Here is a 23,033-nt window from a genome sequence, read left to right as displayed (position 1 = left end):
AAGGTGTTGTCTTCAGGGTTATTCCATTCTACTGTTACTGTGTTCCCCCTTGTAATTAATAAATATCTTGAGACACTTGACACCTGCAAATATCCTGTTTCTTCTCCAACACCCATCCACTAATTTAGCATTGTAAACCCTGAGAAAGAAAATATCTACTAAGAAGGGCTCCTGGTGGCTAACTAGGCTCAAATTTAAAAACAAAAATCAAAATCAGAGCCTAGGAGCCATTTTTACACAGGGACCCCTCACTCTATACTTCAGGGAGAAGCCTGCACTGAACTGCCTGCCTGGACTGTTTCTGCCTTCTGAGTCAGCCCTTATAAAGGAATTCCTGGAATCCTATTTTAACCAATAGTACTAAGGCTTTCTCTATCCAATTGGAGCTACACAGCTCCAACCAACCAGAGTGGCTCTATTCTGACCAATCAGGACAGTGCTTTTTGGGCAAATTAAACAGTGAGAATTTTGAGTCCTCATTTGCATGAGGAAAGACTAATCAGAGACTAGAGGTGGGGACTTCTGTCCATATAAGCCAGCTCCCCTCTGGCTCTGGGGTTGCACTTTCCCTTTCCACCAAAGACTGAAGACTGTTTCCCTGGCTGAGCTGGCGCGCCAAAGACGTCTCACAGGAGTTTGCATAGCAGACCCGTGCAGGCTAGGGAAGACTGGCACAGAGCAAAGCAGACTAAAGCACAGCAGAGCAGACCATTGAGGACCACAGCTGTCTAGCTGAGATGACCTGGCCCCACAGTAAGGCCATGCTATATCACAATTGAGCTGTTTTACACTGAATAAAGTTTACTTCTTCACTGCACCTAAATTGGGGATTCCTGTTGTTAAAATGGTGCCAACAACCATCAGTTGATAGCATCCATTAGTGTGATTCTTGCCTGCAACAATTATTAGTGGTGTTTCAATGGTGATTTTCTGGTTTCTTCATTACCTCTGCAATTCATCATTAAGGAAGACTAACCTTTCTCCTCCATTTATGTATTCAGTTGTTTATTTATATCAGTATGAACTTATGGATATTTAGGTTATTGTCTGGGTTGTAATGAAATATTATTTATTTTGTTACTCAAATTATTCCAACTTTGGTCTTAGGGAGTTCTTCCAGGTTTGACATGCCCCATTCTTTTCTGAACACTTCCTCACTTCTGTCACTGCATGATGCTCCAGTCTCATTTTGTATTTCTCAGACACCAGCCCAGGAATTGACCACTTCTATAAGGATTCCTGGTTTCTTTCATTAGAGAATTATACAATCCAAGACTTGAGCAATGGTGCTCATTGTCACTGTGGTGTCACTGCTTCTAGGGCCTCTCACTGAATAGAACCTGTAAATATCCATTTGTACACATACATGTGCATACAAACACTCATACACACAATACTCACACCTATATTTATTTCTGTATGCACCTTAAATTACTTTTCATGTCAAGTCTCTGAGTTAAAGCTTTAGGAAGGTAAGCCATATTTATCCCATGGCTAGCCTCACCTGCTCCTAAACTCAGCTGTACCCTAGTTTGTGCAGCAAAGATCAGAGTATCAGAAGGAACAAATACCATTAATTCTATTGCTGCAATCCTTAGCTGCAGTGGAGAGGCCAGAGAATCCTGACTTGTACCCTGGACCACAACAGGCCTATGGTATCAGAAGGCAAAGTGATCAGTCAACAAATAATGTCTGATTGCATCAAATATGTCTCTGTTAGACTTATCCTTCTGGCAAATATGGAATGTCAGGTTCCAGATTTACCTTCCCACCTAAAACAGCTGAAAAAAAACAAACTAAACAGTTAAGTTAAAAAACTGGGCTATTTATGACACATCCATTTTCCGTACAATGAACAGCATGTAATGAAGAACAGTCATTCATGGGAGAAGAGATGTTAAATATTTTATGATTTAATATAAATTTACCTCATATAGTAGTTATAAAAAACAGTAACTATTTTGTACTGTAAATACTGAATCAATGTCTACAGATAATATTACACATGACTAAATGTTATTTCTAAGTAGCTAACTGACCCAAAATATTCCCTAGCCATCTTGCTTCTGTTTAAGACCATAAGTCATTAAAATTAAATAAGTCTACAATTTAGCCCAGCAGGGTGTGGCTCAGCGGTTGAGCATTGAGCTAGGATCCAGGAGATCGGGGTTTGATTCCTGATTGGGGCACATGCCCGGGTTGCAAGCTGCAGCCAATCAATGACTCTCTCATCATTGATGTTTCTATCTCTCTCTCCCTCTCCTTTCCTCTCTCTGAAATCAATAAAGATATATTAAAATAAAAGACTACAATTTAGCCCCAGATTGCCAAATACATACCATCAGATATTATACAGTTTGAAAGAAATGAAAGCATAGCATCTTGCCTCTCTCGCCTCTGTAATTCCCTTGGGGAGAAGGTAAACAGAAGTTGACAGAGCTTAGCAAAGAAAGAGGCTAAAGGCAATTTCTGCAATAAGCCTTATAGATTACTTCATTATGAGGGACAGTTATAAGAGACAGAATGGGTTGTCTAGAATTTTAAAAACACCATATTTTAAAATGCATTACCGAATGAGTACTTACAGCAGTTTTATATGCAGCTTCAATGTAAAACACAAGGTTCTGTATGAAATTGACTTCATCTAGGCTGTGGATGATATGAAGTCCTGAGGAAAAAGAGAATAAAGATATAGAGCTGGTCAGTGTGATACTGTTATAATTAACCCAGTTATTAATTAACAGGAAAGGAGCAAAGGGAAGGCCGGACAATATAAACTTGCCATTTGTGCTAGTAAGCTACAGCTTAACACTCTCCAGGTCTGTTCCCCACAAATCCTGGGCAAAGAAAGGGGCTGGGCAAAGAAAGAATAGACGCATGCCCAGTAAAGTCAAAATGACATAGAAAGGGTGTTTGCCTGTCAGACATATCTGGGAACAGGGCATTGGCCAGAAGAGGCATATAGGAGTAGTCACTGCAAGCACAGAAAGATTTTACATTTAAGCTCCTAAACAAAGAGGTTCCCTCTTGCTCTCTCTCCCTTGCTGTTCCTTCCTGACTCCTAGCTTGTGGGTCTCTCATGCTCTGCACTCAATGGACCAATGGACTTTAGTCTGATACTACACCAGACTCAACTCCACCATAGGACGGAAACTCTGGACACTGGCTTTGCTTTTATCTTTGCTGAATCCCCAGCTGCACCTTTTCCAGGACTGGTTTAAGGGAAGTGGTACTTTGGAAACCGAGGGATATAACTGCACGCAAATAAAAATCACTCATTCTCCTCTGCAAGTCTTAGAAAATTCTTTTTCTCAAGATATCATAAGAACCTGACACCCAGCACCCAGTGGAGAAAGGGATCCTCTACTTCCACCAGTGGAGGAAACCCCACTTCCACGGATAACAAATCATCACTATAGGCTTTACAAGCACCCATAATGGTGAAATGGTCCTACCACTCCCAAGTAATTCTACTCTGCTTAGGAATAATGGAAGGTACTTTGATTCTTAAACCATAAAAATAAGATCACAGATCAGTTTTAGGCTAGTCTTCAACTAAGTGAGATACTAACATATTTTAACATGGAATAATTTTAACTGTTATTTATAGGTTTATTTTTTTGTTAATCCTCACTCGAGGATATTTATCCATTGATTTTTAAGAGTGGAAAGGAGGGAGAGAGAAAGAGAGGAGAAGAGAGAAACGTTGTGGGAGAGACACACTGATTGGTTGCCTCCCACAGGCACCCCAACAGGGGTGGCGAATGAACCCACAACACATGTATGTGCCCTTGACAGGGAATCAAACCAGAGACCCTTCAGTCCACAGGCTGACGCTCTAACCACTGAGCAAAACTAGCCAGGGCTGTTATTTGTAGGTTTTAGTAGAAAGTCTCAGACTCCTAATTCTATAGGTAACTGATTTATAATGTGTTTAAATGTACAAACCTAGGCATCTGGAAAAAGACAAATATTTCATAAAAGATTTGGAGAGAGTCTAAATACTGAGCAAGAAGTAGATAAATATTATGATTCTAAGGAGAATTTAAAACCATATTTTTTGGAGTAAAAATGAGAATTGTTCTAAATGTAAGCTACACAAAGATAGTTACAGCTTACAATAGAGAGTTTTATATGAATTTTCCACTTAATTTTTACAACATCCCTAAGAGGCAGGTCCTTCTGAGGCTTAGAGAGGTTATTTACCTAAGGTCATATAACTAATAAATAGGACTCAATTGACTATCAACCTCTGCATCATTTTGGAGACAAAGATCCTCCAAGATGCAATACTGTTTTCCAATATATACAGTACAATCCACTTTTGTTCTAAAAATAACACTTCTCTCCTCTCTGTTCCCCTATCTCTTATTTTTAATGAGGGAAATTCCAACAGGTATACAGTGAAAGTCTTCCACTTGGACTCACGTCACTCCTACTCTACCAAATCTTCTCTCTGGAGGAAACAAATCTTACCAGTTTCCTCTATATCTTTTCAGATATACACTATGCACATATAAAAATTATGCAAAAAGTAATATCAGGCTATGCTGCACCTTGCTTTTTTCATATATTACTTGGAGACAATTTTAAATATATCTGCATCATTTTTTTAACAGCTACACAGCTTTCCACTGAATGGCTACTCATATAACCAGTTCACTATTGAAAGACATTTAAGTTGTATCTAATCTTTTATCACCACAATCAGTGCTGCAATGAATATCTGTATATTTATATATCTTTGTATACATGTACCAGTATATCAAGGTAAATTCTTAGAAGTAGAATTGCTAAGACACAGATTTATGCATATTTTTCCAAAATTTTATTATGAAACTTTTCAACAAACAAAAGAAATGAGAGAATTTTACAGTGCACACTTGTATACACATCAACTGGACTCAACCATTAACATTTTACTATACTTTTTCTTTTAAAAAAAAATTATTTTAGAGAGAGGAAGGGACAGTGAGAGTAAGAACAAGAGCAAGAGAGAGAACAAAAAAGCAACTAACCCAATGCAAGAAGATATTTGCAAATGTGCCCTGACTGGGGATCAAACCTGAAACTTGGGTATGTGCCCTGACCAGAAATTGCACCCACCCTTTTTTGGTGTACAGAATGACAGTCCATCCAACTGAGCCACACTCGGCAGGGCTTACTATACTTTTTCAACAAATATCTATCCATCCATTAATCCACCTTATTTTTTTTTAAATTTTTAAAAAATATATGTATTTATTGATTTCAGAGAGAGGAAAGGAGAGGGAGAGAGAGAGATAGAAACATCAATGATAAGAGAGTCATTGATCAGCTGCCTCCTGCACACCCCGGACTGGGGATTAAGCACGCAACCCAGGCATGTGCCCTGACCAGGAATCGAACCCCAATCACCTGGATCCTAGGTCAACACTCAACCACTGAGCCACGCCTGGCTAGGCTCCACCTTATTTTTGATACATTTCAAAGTAAGTTGCAAATATCAGTATACTTCATAAATACTTCACCATGTGTGTATTAAATGTTGATAATTATCACCAAGTTATTCTGCAAAGTTCTACAGTTTACATAACAACCAGCACTGCCTGCCTATTCCCTGCACCTCATCAACACTTGCTCTAATAAGTTTTGTTGTATCTTTGCCACTCTAATCGATGAGAAATAGAATCTCCTTGTTTAATTTGAAATTCTTTTATTATGAATAAGATTTTGAGTCTTTTTATATGTTTATAAGCCATCTGTATTTCTTTTCTTATGAACTGTATCCATCAATTTCATGTCCACCAATTTCTATTAAATCGCTGGTCTTTCTGTTATTGGTGCATTAATCAATATTAAGGAAGTTAGCTTTTTGCCCATCATATGTGTTACAAGTATTTTTCCTAGTTTGTTTGAACCTTCACTTTATTTACAGTACATTTTTATTCTCAGAAACTTTTACTAAAAATTTTTATCCCATGAATGTTTCTGGTACTTTTATAGGTTTGTTTTTTTAATAGTTAAATCTTCGATCTATTGGCAGATATTTTAAATCAGAACTGTAACTTTAAAATTAAAAAAGGACCATATGATCCATATCATCAGATTGCAAGCTCCTCCTGATCCATGCCTTTGTCAAAGCAGCAAGCACAGCACAGGGCAGCAGCAGCAGCCAAGGATCTTTCTTATAGCAGTAGTGACTTTAACCTCTTGAATAGATAGAAAAAAAAGAAGAAAAATAGTAATATTGGACATTAGCTTCACAGCTTCATCTTGTCACCCTTGTGTGCCGAAGTGCTTTTACTGAGATTGAGAGAAGGCAAAAGGTGTGATACTGAATTTGTCTATGTCGTAAATTTGTTATCACAGCAAACTAATCACTCAATCATATAAAAGCCACACATGTCTACCCTATGTCCCTTTGCTCATGATATTGTCTAAAAGGTCTTCTCCACATCTTGAAATCCTAACTGTTCTTCCAGCTCAAATTCTATCTCCTCTATGATGCTGTCATTGATTTCTCTCTTCTGTGCTTCATTTAATTTTAATTTCCCTGCTCTTATTAACTTGTTTTTAGTCTGTACTACAGATAAATCTGTATCTCAATTAAAAGAACCATGTCTTATTTATATTTACAGTCCACAAACATATCTCACATAGTCCCTAAAAATATCTCATAGCATTGTGAATGGTTTTAAATAATATAGAACAGTAGACGGTCAATAATTATTTATTGAATGACCTGAAACAACTATGTTAACCACAGGAGAAAAACCTGTCTCTTGAAGAAATACTTGCAGGACATCTGGGTCCTGTCCCTTCTGTGGAGCCAAGGCACTGCTTGCAGAACAGAGGGTGCAGAGGTGAATACACAGAGGTGTAATCATGTAAGGGAGGGCAAAGCCCAGGATGGCAGTTCTACACAAAGCATACTAAAACATTCAGGGCTCCAGATATAAGGCCAACTAAATGGTCTACTCCACTTAGATTGACTTGCGCTCACCTAAAATTAAGTCTCTCCCTCATTTTTAAAAATTATATTATTGTGATATAATTCACATATACAGTTCATCCATTTCAAGTATATAATTTAATCATTTAGGGCATGCAGTATTCTGCAACCATCACCACAATTTTAGAACATTTTCATCTCCCCCAAAAGAAACCCATTAGAAGTCACTCCCCATTTCCCTTCAACAATTGCCTCTGCCAACTAAGCAATCACTGATCTACTTTATGTCTCTATAGATTTGTCATACTGGACATTCATATAAATGCAATCATACAATATGTGGCATTTTATGTCTGGGTTCTTTTACATAGCATGTTTTCAAGATTCATCTATGTTGTAGCATATATAAGTACTTAAATTTTTTATATTGCTAAAAATATTCTGTGTGGATGTATCACATTTATGCAATGATGGACATTCAGTTTGAATTTTTGCTATCATAAATAATGTTAAAATGAGCACTCATATGTGCACAAGCTCTTCAGTGAATATTTTTTAATTTCTCTTGAGTATATACTTAAGAGAGAAATTGCTAGACCATATCGTAACTCTCTTTAACCTTTTGAAAACTGACAGATTGTTTTCCAAAGTGGCTGCACCATTTATTTTAACATTCCCACCAACGTATAAAGGTTCCAATTTCTCCATATCCTCAGCAACACTTGTTATTTTCCAACTTTCTGATCATAGCCATCCTACTGAGTGTGCCATGGTATCTCATTATGTTGTTGTTTTTTTCTCAATACCTTTATTAAAATTTGGGGGTAACATTGGTTAATAGGACCATATAGGTTTCAAGTGTAAATTTCTATGTTACAAGATCTGTATTTTACATTGGGTACTCACCACCCAAAGGCAAACCACCTTCTCTCATCATATAGGCCCCTTCCACCCTCCATCCTCCACCCCCTTTTCTCTGGCAACCACCACTGTCTATGTCAATGGGTTTCAGTTTTATATCCCACATGAGTAAAATCATATGGTTCTTAGATTTTTCTGAATGACTTATTTCACTTAGCATAATATTTTCAAGGTCTATCCATGTTGTCGCAAATGGCAATATTTCATCTTTTCTTATGGCTGAGTAGTATTTCATTGTGCATGTGCACCACATCTTTTTTATCCAATCCTCTATCAAAGGACACTTTGGTTGTCTCCATGTCTTGACCACCATGAATAATGGTGCGATGAACATAGGGGTGCATATATCTTTGCAAATAAATGTTTTCAAGTTTTTCAGGTAGATACCCAGAAAAGCGATAGCTGGGTCATATGGTGACTCTATTCTTAATTTTTTTGAGGAACCAGCAGACTGTTTTCCATAGTGGCTGTACCAGTCTACATTCACACCAGCAGTGAATGAGGGTTCCCTTTTCTCCACAGCCTCTCCATCACTTGTTATTACTTGATTTATTATAATAGCCATTCTAAAAGGTGTGAGGTGGTATCATTGTAGTTTTGAGTTGCATTTCCCAAATTGCTAGTGAGGTTGAGTATCTTGTCATATATCTGTTGGCAGTTTGTATATCTTCTTGGGAGAGGTGTCTGTTCAGGTCCTCTGCCCACTTTTTGATTGGGTTGTTTGTTTGGTGTTGAGTTTTATGAGTTCTTTATATATTTTGGAAATTAAACCTTTGTCAGAGCTACTGTTTGCAAATATTATCTTTGTTTTGTTGTCAGTTTCTTTTGCTGCGCAGAACCTTTTTAGTTTGATATAGTCCCATTCCATTCCTTTTGCCTTTACTTTCCTTGCCTTTGGGGTCAAGTTCATAAAATGTTTTCTATGACCAAGGTCAATAAGTTTGGTACCTATGTTTTTTTCTACGTAATTTATTGTTTCAGATCTTATATTTAGGTCTTCGATCCATTTTGAGTTAATTTTTGTACATGGGGATAAACTGTAATCCAGTTTCATTGTTTTGCATGTGGCTTTCCAGTTTTCCCAGCACCATTTATTGAAAAGATTGTCTTTACTCCATTGTGTCTTTCTGGCTCCTTTGTAGAAAATTATCTGCCCATGTACATGTGGTTTTATCTCTGGGCTCTATATTGTTCCACTGATCTGTGTGCCTGTTTCTGTGCCAATATAATGCTATTTTGAGTATCGTATCTCTGAAGTTTAATTTAAAGTCAGGTAGTGTGATACCTCTGGCTTCATTCTTTTTTCTCAGAATTGCTTTGGCTATTCAGGGTCTTTTGTGGTTCCATACAAATCCGATGCTTTTTTGGTTCTATTTCTTTAAAAAATGACATTGGGATTTTGGTGGGAATTGCATTAAATCAGTATACTTCTTTGGGTAACATGGCAATTTTAACCATGTTGATTCTTCCAATCCATAAACATGGAATATTTTTCCATTTCATTGTGTCATTTTCAATTTCTTTTAATAATGATTTGTACTTTTCAGTATATAGCTCTTTCACATTCTTTGTTAAGTTTATTCCTGGGTATTTTATTCTTTTGTTGCAATTGCAAAAAGAATTGTGGTGTTTCGTTTTTTTGTTGTTGTTGTTTTTTATTTCTTTTTGTGAAGTTTCATTGTTAGCAGGAAATCAGTGGATATTTATTTGTACATTTATTTTGTATACTGCAACTTTACTATATATTTTTTTTATTGTTTCTAATAGTTTTTTGGTGGAAACTTTAGGGTTTTCTATGTACAAAAATCATGTCATCTGGAAAAAGTGACACCTTTACTTCTTCCTTCCCTATTTGGATGCCTTTTATTTCCTTCTCTTGCTTTATTGCTCTGGCTATGACTTTCAGAACTATGTTGAATAAAAGTGGCGAGAGTGGGCATCCTTGTCTTGTTCCTGATTTTAGAGGAAAAGTTTTCAGTTTCTCCCAATTGAGTGTGATATTGGTTGAAGGTTTTTCATGTATGTCCTTTATTATTTTGAGGTACTTTCCTTCTATTCCTACTTTATTGAGTATTTTAATCATAAATGGATATCATATCTTATCAAATGCTTTTTCTGTATCTATTGATAAGATCATATGATTTTTATCCTTTCTTTTGTTAATGTGGTGTATTGCATTGATTGATTTATGTATGTTGAACCATCTTTGTGCCCCTGGAATGAACCCCATTGGATTGTGATATATTAATTTTTTTTAATGTATTGTTGTATTCGATTTGCTAGTATTTTGGTATTTTTGCATCTGTATTCATCAGGGATATTGGACTGAAGTTTTCTTTTTCTGTGTTATCCTTGCCAGGTTTTGGTATTGGGGTTATATTGACTTCATAAAATGTATTAGGAAGTACTGTCTCTTCTTCAATTTATTGGAAGAGTTTGAGAAGAACAGGTTTTAAATCTTCTTTGAACATTTGGTAGAATTCACTGGTGAAATCATCTGGTCCTGGACTTTTATTTTTTGGGAGGTTTCTGATGGTTGTTTCAATTTCCTTGCTGCTGATCAGCCTATTTAGATTTTCCAATTCATCATGATTTAGTCTAGGAAGGTTATATATTTCTAGGAACTTATTCATTTCTTTTAGTTTATTGAATTTGGTGGCATATTGTCTTTCATAGTATTCTAGTATGATCCTCTGTATATCTGCGATGTCTGTGGTGACTTCTCCTCTCTCATTTCTGATTTTGTTTATATGGGTCTTTTTTCTTTTTTCCTTAGTGAGTGTAGCCAGGGGGTTGTCAATTTTATTAATCTTTTCAAAGAAACAGCTCTTTGTTGTATTAATTTTTTGTATATTCTTTTTGTTCTCTATTTCATTCAGTTCTCAAATTTTTATTATTTCCTTTTGTCTGTTGACTTTGGGTTGCTTTTGTTCTTTTCCTAGTACTTTAAGATGTCATGTTTAGTTATTTCCTTGGGATTTTTTGTTTCCTGAGAAAGGCCTGTAATAATATAAACTTCCCTCTTATTATTGCTTTTGCTGCATCCCAGAAGTTTTGATATGTTGTCCTGTCATTCGCATTTGTCTCTCTATATATTTTGATCTCAGCTTTTATTTCTTCTTTGACCCAGTCATTTTTTAGTATGTTGTTTAACCTCCACATATTTGTGGGTTTCTTTACTTCCTTTTTGCAGTTGATTTCTAATTTCAAGGCATCATGGTCAGAGAATATGCTTGGTATAATTTCAATCTTCTTGAATTTGATAAGGCTAATTTTGTGACCCAACATGTGATTTACCCTTGAGAACGTTCCATGGGGACTGGAGAGGAATGTATAATCTGATGTTCTGGGATGAAAGACTCTGTAAATGTCAATTACGTCCATTTGGTCTACTGTGTCATTTAAAGACAATACTTCTTTATAGATTTTTTTGTTTGGATGATCTATCTGGAGCTGTCAATTGGTATTAAGGTCCACAACTATGATTGTGTTTTGGTTTGTGTCTCCCTTTAGTTCTGTGAGTAGCTGATTTATATATTTCAGTGCTCTCTGACTGGGTGCATATATATTAAGGAGTGTTATGTCTTCTTGGTGTAGTGTCCCCTTTATCATTATATGTCCATCTTGGTATCTTATTACCTTTGTTATCTTGAAATCTATTTTGTCAGATACAAGTATAGCTACACCTGCTTTTCAGTGGATATTTGCTTGAAGAATCATTTTCTACCCATTCATTTTGAATCTGCCTTTGTCTTTGCAGCTTAGATGTGTCTCTTAAAGGCAGCATATGGTTAGGTTTTGGTTTTTTGATTCAATCTGCTTCTCTGTGCCTCTTTATTGCTGAATTCAATCCATTTACATTTACGGGAATTATTGATGTATGAGGATTTCCTATAGCCATTTGATCTTTTTTTTTCTGGTAGCTTTGTGTCTCCATTGGTTCTTTACATGTGTGCTTCTGTTGTTTTTGTTTGGTGGTGTTTCATACTTCTTTCCTCTTTTTTTAAAACTACATGTCTCAGTTTGGGGGTTTTTGTGTGTGGTCACCATTAGGTTTATGAAAAAGAAAGTTGCATATATACAATAGTTTTTGTTTTTTTTCTTTTGAATACATCTGATCTCCATCCTCCTTTGCCAAGTTAGACTTTTGGCACAAATTATCCCTTTTTTATGATGCAAGTTTTTTGGTGATCTTACTCATAGTTTTGTGACATTTTGCTCTTTTTTTTTCAGGTAGAATGACCTCTGTATGTATTTCCTATAATGGAAGTTTTCTGGTGACAAATTCCCTCAGCTTCTGTATGTCTGGGAAAGTCTTTATTTCTCCTTCATATTTAAAAGATAACTTTGCTGGATGTATTATTCTTGGCTGATAATTTCTCTCTTTCAGTAACTTAAATATTTGATTCCAATCTCTTCTGGCTTGTAGAGTTTCTGCTGAGAAGTCTGATGATAACCTGATGGGTTTTCCTTTGTAGGTCACTTCCTTCTTTTCCCTGGCTGCTTTGAGAATTTTTTCTTTGTAATTTTTAACAGTTTTAATACAATGTGCCTTGGAGAAAGACTTTTTGAATTGAGATAATTAGTTGTTCTGTTTGCTTCTTGGAGTCAAGGATCTAGCTCTTTCCAAAAGTTTGAGAAGTTCTCATCCATTATTTTTTTGAATAGAATCTCTGTTCCCTTCTCCCTTTCTTCTTCCAGAATATCTATAATTTTTATATTGCCTTTTCTGATGGAGTCAGATAGCTCTTGTAGAGCTCGCTTTTTTTTCTTTCTTTCTTTCTTTCTTTCTTTCTTTCTTTCTTTCTTTCTTTCTTTCTTTCTTTCTTTCTTTCTTTCTCTTTCTTTCTTTCTTTCTTTCTTTCTTTCTCTCTCTCTCTCTTTCTTTCTTTCTTTCTTTCTTCTTTCTTTCTTTCTTTCTTTCTTTCTTTCTTTCTTTCTTTCTTTCTTTCTTCTTTCTTTCTTTCTTTCTCTTTCTTTCTTTCTTTCTTTCTTTCTTTCTTTCTTTCTTTCTTTCTTTCTTTCTTTCTTTCTCTTTCTTTCTTTCTTTCTTTCTTTCTTTCTTTCTTTCTTTCTTTCTTTCTTTCTTTCTTTCTTCTTTCTTTCTTCTTTCTTTCTTTCTTTCTTTCTTTCTTTCTTTCTTTCTTTCTTTCTTTCTTTCTTTCTTTCTTTCCTTCTTTCCTTCTTTCTTTCTTTCTTTCTTTCTTTCTTTCTTTCTTTCTTTCTTTCTCTTTCTTTCTTTCTTTCTTTCTTTCTTTCTTTCTTTCTTTCTTTCTTTCTTCTTTCTTTCTTCTCTTTCTTCTTTCTTTCTTTCTTTCTTTCTTTCTTTCTTTCTTTCTTTCTTTCTTTCTTTCTTTCTTTCTTTCTTTCTTTCTTTCTTTCTTTCTTTCTTTCTTTCTTTCTTTCTTTCCTCTCTCTCTCTCTTTCTCTCTCTTTCTTTTCCTTCCTTCCTTCCTTCCTTCCTTCCTTCCTTCCTTCCTTCCTTCCTTCCTTCCTTCCTTCCTTCCTTCCTTCCTTCCTTCCTTCCTTCCTTCCTTCCTCTCTCTCTCTCTCTCTCTTTCATTCTTTCTTTTATACTCTGGTCTCTCTTTTTTCCCCTCTGCATCATTTCTAGATTCTTATCTTTGATATCACTAATTCTTTCCTCCATCTGGTTGGCTCTGTTTCCTATGCTCAGTAGTTCACTAATCTCCTTAACTGAATGCTTCATTTCCAGGTTTTCTGTTTGATTCTTTTTTAAAGTTTCAGTCTCTTTGGTAAAGTACTCATTTTGTTCATTAATTTGTTTTCTGAGTGCATTAAATCGCCTGTCTGAATTTTCTCACACCTTGTTGAGTATTTTCAAAACTGCAATGTTGATCTCTCTGTCATCTATATCACATATTTCCATGTATTGCAGTTTTCTCTCTCAAGATTTTTCATTTTCTTTCCGAGCTGCCTCACTAATTGCTTATTCATGGTGTTGGTTGTGCTCCTTCTCGGTTTAGGCATCTATATATTGGTTTTTCTCTAGCAGAATTCTATGAAGAGGTCTTTCTACTATTTTCCAGTAGATGGTGCTGAATCACAAGTTTTTTAGCCCTGTGAAATCCCAAAGCTGACCTCACTGTTTGGGAGTGCGATTTGTTTTGCCCTCTTGGTAATGGTGACACCAGACCTCCACGGGGTCCCCCCACACATGCCCCAACAAGGAATCAGTCACAGAGGAAAAAAGTGATCCTGTGGTAGTAGTTTTTGGTTTGCAGATAATGTGTTCTTCGATCCAACACCAAGGGCAACTGGAGGCGAGTTTTAGGAGTCTAGGGGCAGGAGGGCTCTGTGGCTCCATTTCTTTGTTTGGAACACTAACCACCAAACAGGACATAGTGGCAGCAGAACCCCTGCTTTGTGTCCCTGTCCCAGTCTCTTGGCTAGTTCAGTCACCGTTCACACTGCTCACTCCTGCTGGAGTGACCACAGAGACTCTCTGTTCCTCTTGGGCAAAGGAGGCCAGCTTCCTCCCCTCACAGGACCAAGCCCACTGCAAGCTCCCAGCTTCAGGGCTGTGTCTGTGGCCAGTTTTAGCTCTCCTCCCTTCTCACCTCCTGTGTTTGTTCCTGTCTGCCCACCTTTAGATGCCTCAATATGTGGATCACTCAGGAGTTCCTGTATGTTGAGGAGGGAATCCTTTGTTGCGTTATAGCTGATCAACTTGTTGAAATTTCATGGGGAGAGACCAAGGGAATCTCTCACACCACTATTCCTCTGATGTCACTCTCGCATTAGGGTTTGACTCTGCAATTCCTTAGTGATTAATGATATCCAGCATTTTTTCATGTACTTACCAACAATTTGAATACCTTTAGAGAAATGTCAATTCAGGTTATTTGCCCATTTCAAATTATCATTTTAGTATTGAGTTGTGAGAATTCTTTATACATTTTAGATACAAATCCTTTACCAGATAAACAATTTGCAAATATTTTCTATCATATATTGGGTTGTTTTTTACTTTATTGCAAGGAAAGGGTAATTTGAAGCACAAAAGTTCTTAATTTGACAAATTCTAATTTATTTATTTTTTAATTGCTTATGCTTTTTGTGTCATATTTAATGACTTTGTCTAACCCAAGGTCAGGAAGATTTACTGCTGTATTTTCCTAAGTGTATTTTATGATCTCAATTGTGTCTCCCACCCCCAAAATCATATATTGAAGTCTAAACCTTCAACCTAACTGTATTTGGAGATAAGGTTTTTAAGGAGGCAATTCAGTTTAAATGAGGTCACAAGTGTGAGTCCCTAATACAATAGGAACTGGTATCTTTATAAGAAGAGATATAAGGGCTGCACCCACACAGAAGAAAAGGACATCTAAGAACATAGCAAAGAAAGCAGCTGCTTGCAAACCAAGGGTAGAGGGCCCACCAAAATCAGCCCTACCAATGTCTTGATCTTGGATGTCCAGCCTCCAGGGCTGTTAGAAAATAAATTTCTGTTATTTAAGCCACAGATTCTGTGGTATTCTGTTATGGCGGCCCTAGCAGAATAATAGTGTTTTATAGTTTTCCCTTTAAAAATATTTAGGTCTATGATTCATTTTCGAGTTACTTGTCTATGGTGTGAGGAAGAAGTCCAATTTCATTATTTTGCACACAGATATTATTTCTCCATTGAATTATCTTGGCACTCTTGTCAAAAATTAACTGACCATAATGTGATGGTTTATTTCTGGACTATCAATTCTATTCTGTTACTCTATATGCCTATCTTTAGACCAGAACCACACAGTTTAAATTATTGTAGCTTTGTAATAAGTTTTGAAATCAGAGTGTTAATCATCCTACTTTGTTCTTTTTCAAAATTTTTTTGGCCATTCTGGGTCCCCTGAATTTCCACACACATTTTAGGATCAGTTTGTCAATTTCTGTGAAGTCCTAAGACAGCTGAGATTTTGATAAGAATTGTGTTGAATCTATAGATCAATTTGGGGAATATTGCCATTTTAATAAGTCTTCTGATTCATGAACATAAGATGTCTTTCAATTTATTTAGATCTTTAATTTTTTCAACATTTTATAGCTTTCAAAGTACAAGTTTTATACTACTTTGGTAAATTTATCCCTCAGTATTTCATTCTGATAATATTGTAAATAGAAATTATTTTCTTAATTTCACTTTAATTTCTAGTGTATAGAAATAAAATTGATTTTTGCATGTTGAGTTTACCGAGCTACCTTCCTGAACTTGTACATTTAAGTGGATTCCTTAGGATTTCTATATATAAGACCTTTATCATCTACAAATGCAGAGAGTTAAACTTCTTCCTTTATCTGATGTTTTTTATTTCTTTATATTGCCTCTTTGCCCTAGCCAAAACTGCCAATAGACTTCTAAGTACAAATGACAAGAATTAACATTCTTGTCTAGTTCTTATCTTAGGGGAGGAGAAAATATTTAAAAAATATTAAATATGATGTTAGCTGTAGGTTTTGTAGATGCTCTTTATCAAGTTGAAGATGTTCCCTATTTTATTGCTTGTTTGTTGAGTGTTTTTAATCATAAAAAGTACTGAATTTGTCAAATGCTTTTTGTGTGTCTAGTGAGAGGATTGTGTAGATTTTTTCCTTTATTCCATTGACATGATACATTACAGTAACTGATTTTCAGATGTTAAAACAACTGTGTATAAATATTACTTGGTTGTGGTGTATAATCCTTTTTATATATTGCTGAATTCAGTTTGCTAGTATTTTGTTGAGGATTTAAAAATACATATTCATAAAAAATATTAGTCTATAGTTTTCTTTTCTTATGATGGCTTTGTCTGGTTTTAGTGTCAGAGTAATATTGGCCTCATAGAATGAGTTTGCAAATGTTGCTTCCTCTTCTATTTTTTGGAAGTGTTTGTAAAGAACTAGTATTAATTCTTCTTTAAATACTGGTAAAATTTATCCTTGAAGCTATCTAGTCCTGTGCTTTTCTTTTTATATTACTAATTCTATCATTTTCATTATGATACATCTATTCAGATTTCCTTTGTTTCTTGAGTCAGAGTCAGTAGTTTGCATCTTTCTAGGAATTTGTCCATTTCAGTAAAGTTATCTAAACTGTTGGTAAACATTTGTTCACAGTATTAATTCTTTATATTTCTGTAAGGTTCTAGTGATGTCTTAATGTTTTATTCCTGATTTTAGTACACTGAGTTCTCTTTTTTTTCTCTTGGTCAGTCTATCTAAAGGTTTGCTAATTTTGTTGATCTTTTTAAAGAACAAACTTATTTTTGCTGATGTTCTCTACTGTTGTTTCTGTCTCTATTTCATTAATTTCTGTTCTAATGCTTATTATTTCATTTCTTCTGCATGCTTTGGGTTTAGTTTGCTCTTCTTTTTCCAGTGCCTTAAGATGAAAGGTTAAATTATTGATTTGAGGTACTTTTAAAATATAGGCATTTACAGATATAAACTCCCCCTCTAAACACTGCTTTCCCTGCTTCCCATGAGTTTTGTAAGTTGTGTAGTACTTTCTTTTCCTTCAGCTCAGTTTTTCTAATTTCTCTTATGATTCTTCTTTGAAACATTGGTTATTTAGGAGTCTATTTAATTTCCACATATCTGTGAGTTTCCCAAGTTTCTTTCTGTTATTTATTTCAAATTTCATTCCCTTTTGGTCATAGAAGATACTTTTGTGTGATTTGAATACTTTTAAATTTATTGAGGCTTGTTTTATGTCCTACCACAAAGTATATCTTAGAGAATGTTCCAAGTGTACTTGGGAAGAACATATATTCTGTTGTTGGAGGAAGTGTTCTACAGATGTGTGTTAGGTCCAATTGCTTTAAGTTTTCTATTTCCTTGTTGATCTTCTGCCTAGCTGTTCTATGCATTATTGAAAGTGGGGTATTGAAGTCTCCAACTATTGTTAAATTATATTTCTGCCTTTAATTCTGACAGGTTTTCCTTCATGCTTTTTGGAGGCTCTGTTGTTCAACTGCTATACCTTCCTAATGGATTGATCCTTTTACCATTCTAAAATGTCCCTTTTCAACCCTTTTTGTTTTAAAGTCTATTTTTTTTCTGAGGTTAGCTTAGTTACTCCAGCTTTCTTATGGGTGTTTGAGGCATGATAAAACTTTTAAAATACTTTTACATGTTTGTACATGACAAACTTGACAATACATTGTTATAATTATTACTTTACATAATTTTATATCTTTTAAAAATTCTAAGAGGAGAAAAATTATATATCTATACTTTGTTATATTAACATTCTATTTTACTATTTCTGGTTCTCTTTATTTGTTCCTGTGGATTTGAGTTACCATTTGGTATAATTTCTCTAATTAAATGCAGCTTTGCTTCCACCCACCTCCTTAGTTCTGTTATTATCAAATATATTACATTTTTATGTGCTACAGGCCCAACAATACAATTATATTGTTTTATACAACTGATTTTTAGATCAGTTAAGAAAAAGAAATAAAATTATATTTTATTTTATAATTACTTTTAACAGTGGGGATTTATTGTGGGGATTAAAAATACTGTTTGGGGTCACCTGATTGCAGTATTAAGATAGTTGCTAGATGTGAGGAGAGTTGGGGGACTAGGTGTAAAAGGTGAAGGGAATGAGTGTTACAGATTGATAGTTACAAAATGGTCATGGGGATGTAAAATACAGCATAGGGAATACAGTCACTAATATGGTAATATCTATGTATGGTGCCAGGTGGGTACTGGAAATATGAGGGCAACACTTTGTAAAGTTTATGATTATCTAAGCACTATGCTGTACACCTGAAACTAATACAAAATAATATTGAACGTAATTGAAAGAAAAAAAATTTTAAAGTCCAAAAAAAAATCTTTTCGCATTTCTTGTAAAGTAGTTTCACTAGCAACAAATTCTGTTTTTGTCTATCCAAGAATGCTTTTATTTCACTTTATTTTTTAAAGATAGTTTTGCTGGATATAAGATTCTTGGTTGACAGTCCTTTTTTTCAGTCCTTTGAATACATCACTCCACTGCCTGCTGGCCTCCATTTTTTTTCTGAAGAGAAGTCAGCTGACAATCTTATTTGATTTTCCTTGTTCATGACAACTCACTTTTTCTCATATTGCTCTTGAGATGTCCCGTTTCTTTTTGGTTTTTAACATTTTCACTATGAAGGGTGCTTATCTCTGTTTTTCCTACATGGAAATTATCAAGCTTCTCAGATGTATAGATTAAGTTTTTCATCAAATTTGGGACATTTTCAACTATTATTTATTTGAATATATTTTCTGTTCCTTACTCTCCTTGTAGTACTCTCTACACATTAGTTGGTGTTCTAAATGGTGCCCTACCTATCTCTGGGGCTCAGTTACTTTTTCTTTATTATTTTTTCTCTGTTCTTCAGACTGAATAATCTCTGTTGATCTACGTTCAAGTGTGCTAATTCTTTTTTCTGCCAGCTCAAATCTGTTAAGATACTAGAGTGAATTTTTTATTTCAGTTATACTTTTCAACTCTATAATTTCATTTTGGTTCATTTTATCTCTTTATTGATATTCACTATTTAATGAAATACTTTTATCATACACTCTCTACTTCTTTAAGCATGGTATCCTTTAGATTACTGGACATTTTTATAGTAACTGTTTAGAAATCTTTGTCTCCTAAGTTCAACATACTCTTTCTCTCCAAGGTAACAGTTTCTGTTACCTGCTTTTTTTTCTTGTGTTGGCTCAGAGTTTCCTGTTTCTCTGCATGTCTCATAAATTTTTGAAAACTGGATATTGTAGATAATGTTATAGGAACTCTATAGATATTGATACCCTCTCCTTCATGGGGATTTCTTTTCTTTACTTGTTTACTTGTTAGTGACTTGGCTGGACAACTTCAGTGAAATCTGTTTTCTCCACAGTATGCAGCCTCTGATGTTATTCCTCAGAGGAGTATGCAGCCTTGTGAATGCACACTGTCACCCCATGAAGACAGAAGTTTTAGTTTTAGCAACTGTCTCTTTTCCTGATCTGTTAAGTGGCTGCCTCTGCTGGTATACCCAGTTGTTTATCTCCCCTAATTACCAGCTGACTGCTCTACTAAATCTTATAGTGCCCTGAGGCATAAATTGCTCTACAGTCTCATCTAATTAAATTCAGGCGCCATTTCAGGTGATCTTTGAGGCCCAGCTTTGATACTTCTTCTGGCCCTAGGAAAGGCTATTTTTGGCTGATCCTTTCCTTGGTTCTCTGTTACAACTTCTAGATAGTCTATGGGTTAGCTTGTTGCCTTTTAAAAAATTTATTGGTTTTAGAGAGTAAAGGGGGAGGAGGGAAAGACAGAAACAGAGAAATATCAATTAGTTGTTCCACTTGTTTATGCATTCATTGGTTGATTCTTGTATGTGCCTGACAGGGATTGAACCCACAACCTTGGTGTATAGGGACGATGTACTAACCAACTGAGCTACCCGGCCAGGGCCCTCCAGGCTTTGTGGTAGGGCTCCTGCTCTGACCCTGGGGTGCCTGACAGCTAACCCCTTCCAGAAGTACTGCCAGGGCTAGCTTCCTGCTCTTATTGAGCAATCAGCCTCCTCTTAATTTCTTCGAGCCAAAATCTCCTGTTTTTTGTGAGTGCCCTTAGGCTTGAACTTTTCCACACTATGTTCCAAATAATGTCAGTTCTCTTCAGAAGGGCAGCAATGGAGCTTTCTGTTCTTATGGCCTGACTCTCCGCCCAATGCTACTAGCAAGTTGGGCCAGGACTAGTATTTCATGCCTGTTCTACATGGGGTTAAACTTCTACTCTATGAGTGGGACTGGGGGCTAGGAAGGGAGTTTCAGACCACTTAGTTATTCTTGGCTAGATTACAGCTTCTGCAACACAGAGTTGGGGAAAATGCTGGCAACCTACCTCTCTCAGTAAGATCTCATAGCCCTAAAATGGGATCTGGGGGAGATGGATGTTTGTACTCTTGTCCGCATCCACCTTGAGTATTGCTTCTGTCATGGTGTATTTGGGGTGGAGAAGGGCCCAAATACCACACTTTCTCGCTGCTTTTACCAAAATTTAGATGTTCTTGAATAAATGATTTTCTACTTGCTCTATCTATGTCCTTAGGACAATTTCCAGTGAATTTAAATGGTTGTTCTTCTAAAAAAATTTTTTTCACTACTTATGATTATTTTGCTGGTGACAGGTTCTGTGGATCTCTTCATGCTACCATTCTATAAATTGCAGTCAACTCTATCTAAGCGTCTCCTTTAAACAAGGTTGAGATTTTTAAGAATTCAAAAATGCACAGAGAATTGCTAAATTTTCCATGAAGATCTTTCATATTCTACCAATAAATTCTCTCTCACATCTATTCTTTTCATCCTAAATACAACTGCCTTACATAAGTTTTCCATCATTTCTTTCCTAAAGTATTTCACTAACTTCTTAAGCAGTCCTTTATCTTAATTTTCTTCTCCATTCAATCTATCCTCCTTCTACTGGAACTAATTATCTAAAACTTTCTAACTATTTAACTTAAGTGGCTCTCTACTGGCCATAGAATAAAATCTAAACTACTTAGTACAATACATAGGCACTTAAACAGCTAGCCCCAACTTTCTAGCTTCACCTTTTGCCATTTTTCCAGATCTATCTTACACTCCAAATGTAGAAGTGCCTTTCAAACTTCTGTGCTTGTGGTCATGCTATTCCCTTCCCTTTTCCGACTTGTTCATTTCTACCTATTCCTATTTATTTCTTAAAGGTCTGATAAAAAATATCCACCTTATTCCAAGCACCTATCAAAGTTAGCTCATTGCAATGAAAATCAAATGTTAAGTCAGGAACAAACAAATGACAGGTATTGGATGAATGTCTATATCTTTTATAAGCTTCTTTCATAGGTTTTTGCTTCTTTTCTGGGCTCAGAATGAAAAACCACAAGGAATATTTCGACACTTTTTTCTTTGTAAAAAAAAAAAAAAAAATTCCAGAGTTGGCATTAAAAGAACATTAGAAATAGAGTTATAACTGCCATTCTATTTAAGTGATAGAAACTAAAAATATATTTATTTAGGGAGAAACCACCCCTACAAAAGAAGGGAATATATAGGTAGTCATACTATAATTTTAAGAAAAGGTTATTCAGCCTCTGAGCTGTTTGTTCTGGGGGGGGGAGGCTTTATCATCAAATATATATTTATGCAAGAAAGGGAAAAGAAGAGTATTCTGGGGGTAATTCTCATCCTGAATGCTTTTAGCACCAAGGAGCTCTGTAACCAGATAGGAAGATAAATAAAAATGTCAAAAATGTGGCATTATGACAAGTGTATTTACTTATCTCAGGAAAATCTGGCAAAGGTCCTGTTTAATTTACAGACTGAATGTAATCAGATTCATTGTCTTCTCCAATTTAGGAGAAATAAAAGGGAATTATGTTGGTTCTTATGCTTTCCATTTTCAGGTAAAGAATCTAAAAGTAATAACAAAACCATCTGAAAAGGGTATATTATTCAATAATAAAAAGTAAACATTTAAATTCTGATTCCTAAGTTAATTCCCTTAATACAATTTAGATGCCTATAGACAGATACCTTGTTCATAATATATTGATAAAGAGTAGTATAAAGAAGGTAATTCAATTTGTGTTAATACTAACAATAAACTTCTCAGTGCATAGTATGAGAATAAGCAATAAACTCTAATCTTTCTTTCCCATCTCATGGTATCTGAGGATTCATAAAAGATAAAAATACTCGTCTAAAGAAAATCTACCCCAGATTTCATGGTTCTCAGTGAAAAAATATTAATTAGTACGCCCAGATTTGTTTCTCAATGGAAAAGAATACCAACTAAATCTCAAAAAATTGTTTCTCTTTATAAAACTGGCAAAATATTGTTTCCAATGTGCATCTTTTAGCAATGTAAAGAGCTATGTTGTTTTCTGGAGAAACCACATGTGATAGAGCAAGTGTTCCACACTGCTGTGGCTCCCACTACTTCTGTCCTTGTACTAACCTGAGGCAGTCATTTGTGCTAAGAAGAGCAGATACACAGAGGTAGCATCCAACTGCAGGTGTCCCCACTGGTCATCACCCACTACAGTGGCACAGGTTTTGGTGTTGTACTTGGCATGGAGGCTATCCTTGGTACTCTGACTGTATTTGAAGGATTCTACTTTATCCACCTGAAGAAAACAAAAAGAATGAAAGGCGGCTATGA

At 35.5% G+C, this 23,033-nt stretch overlaps 1 protein-coding gene across 4 annotated transcripts in view; it reads right to left on the bottom strand.

The window, feature by feature from the left end:
- The window catches only part of PHKA1 (phosphorylase kinase regulatory subunit alpha 1), a 208,119-nt gene that overhangs the window by 175,849 nt on the left and 9,237 nt on the right, over positions 1–23,033 (bottom strand). For all 4 annotated transcript variants that reach the window (XM_016217630.2, XM_016217631.2, XM_016217634.2 and 1 more), the window contains exons 4-5: positions 22,830–22,998; positions 2,586–2,668 (exon numbers count right to left, since the gene is read on the bottom strand). In XM_016217630.2, the coding sequence (XP_016073116.1) occupies positions 2,586–2,668; positions 22,830–22,998 (252 nt within the window). The remainder of the gene's footprint in view (positions 1–2,585; positions 2,669–22,829; positions 22,999–23,033) is intronic.

The sequence above is a fragment of the Miniopterus natalensis genome, chromosome X (genome assembly GCF_054644295.1).
Source record: "Miniopterus natalensis isolate mMinNat1 chromosome X, mMinNat1.hap1, whole genome shotgun sequence".
Lineage (NCBI taxonomy): Eukaryota > Metazoa > Chordata > Mammalia > Chiroptera > Miniopteridae > Miniopterus > Miniopterus natalensis.
Note: the sequence above shows the minus strand (reverse complement) of the source record. Positions and strands in the feature narration are given on the sequence as shown.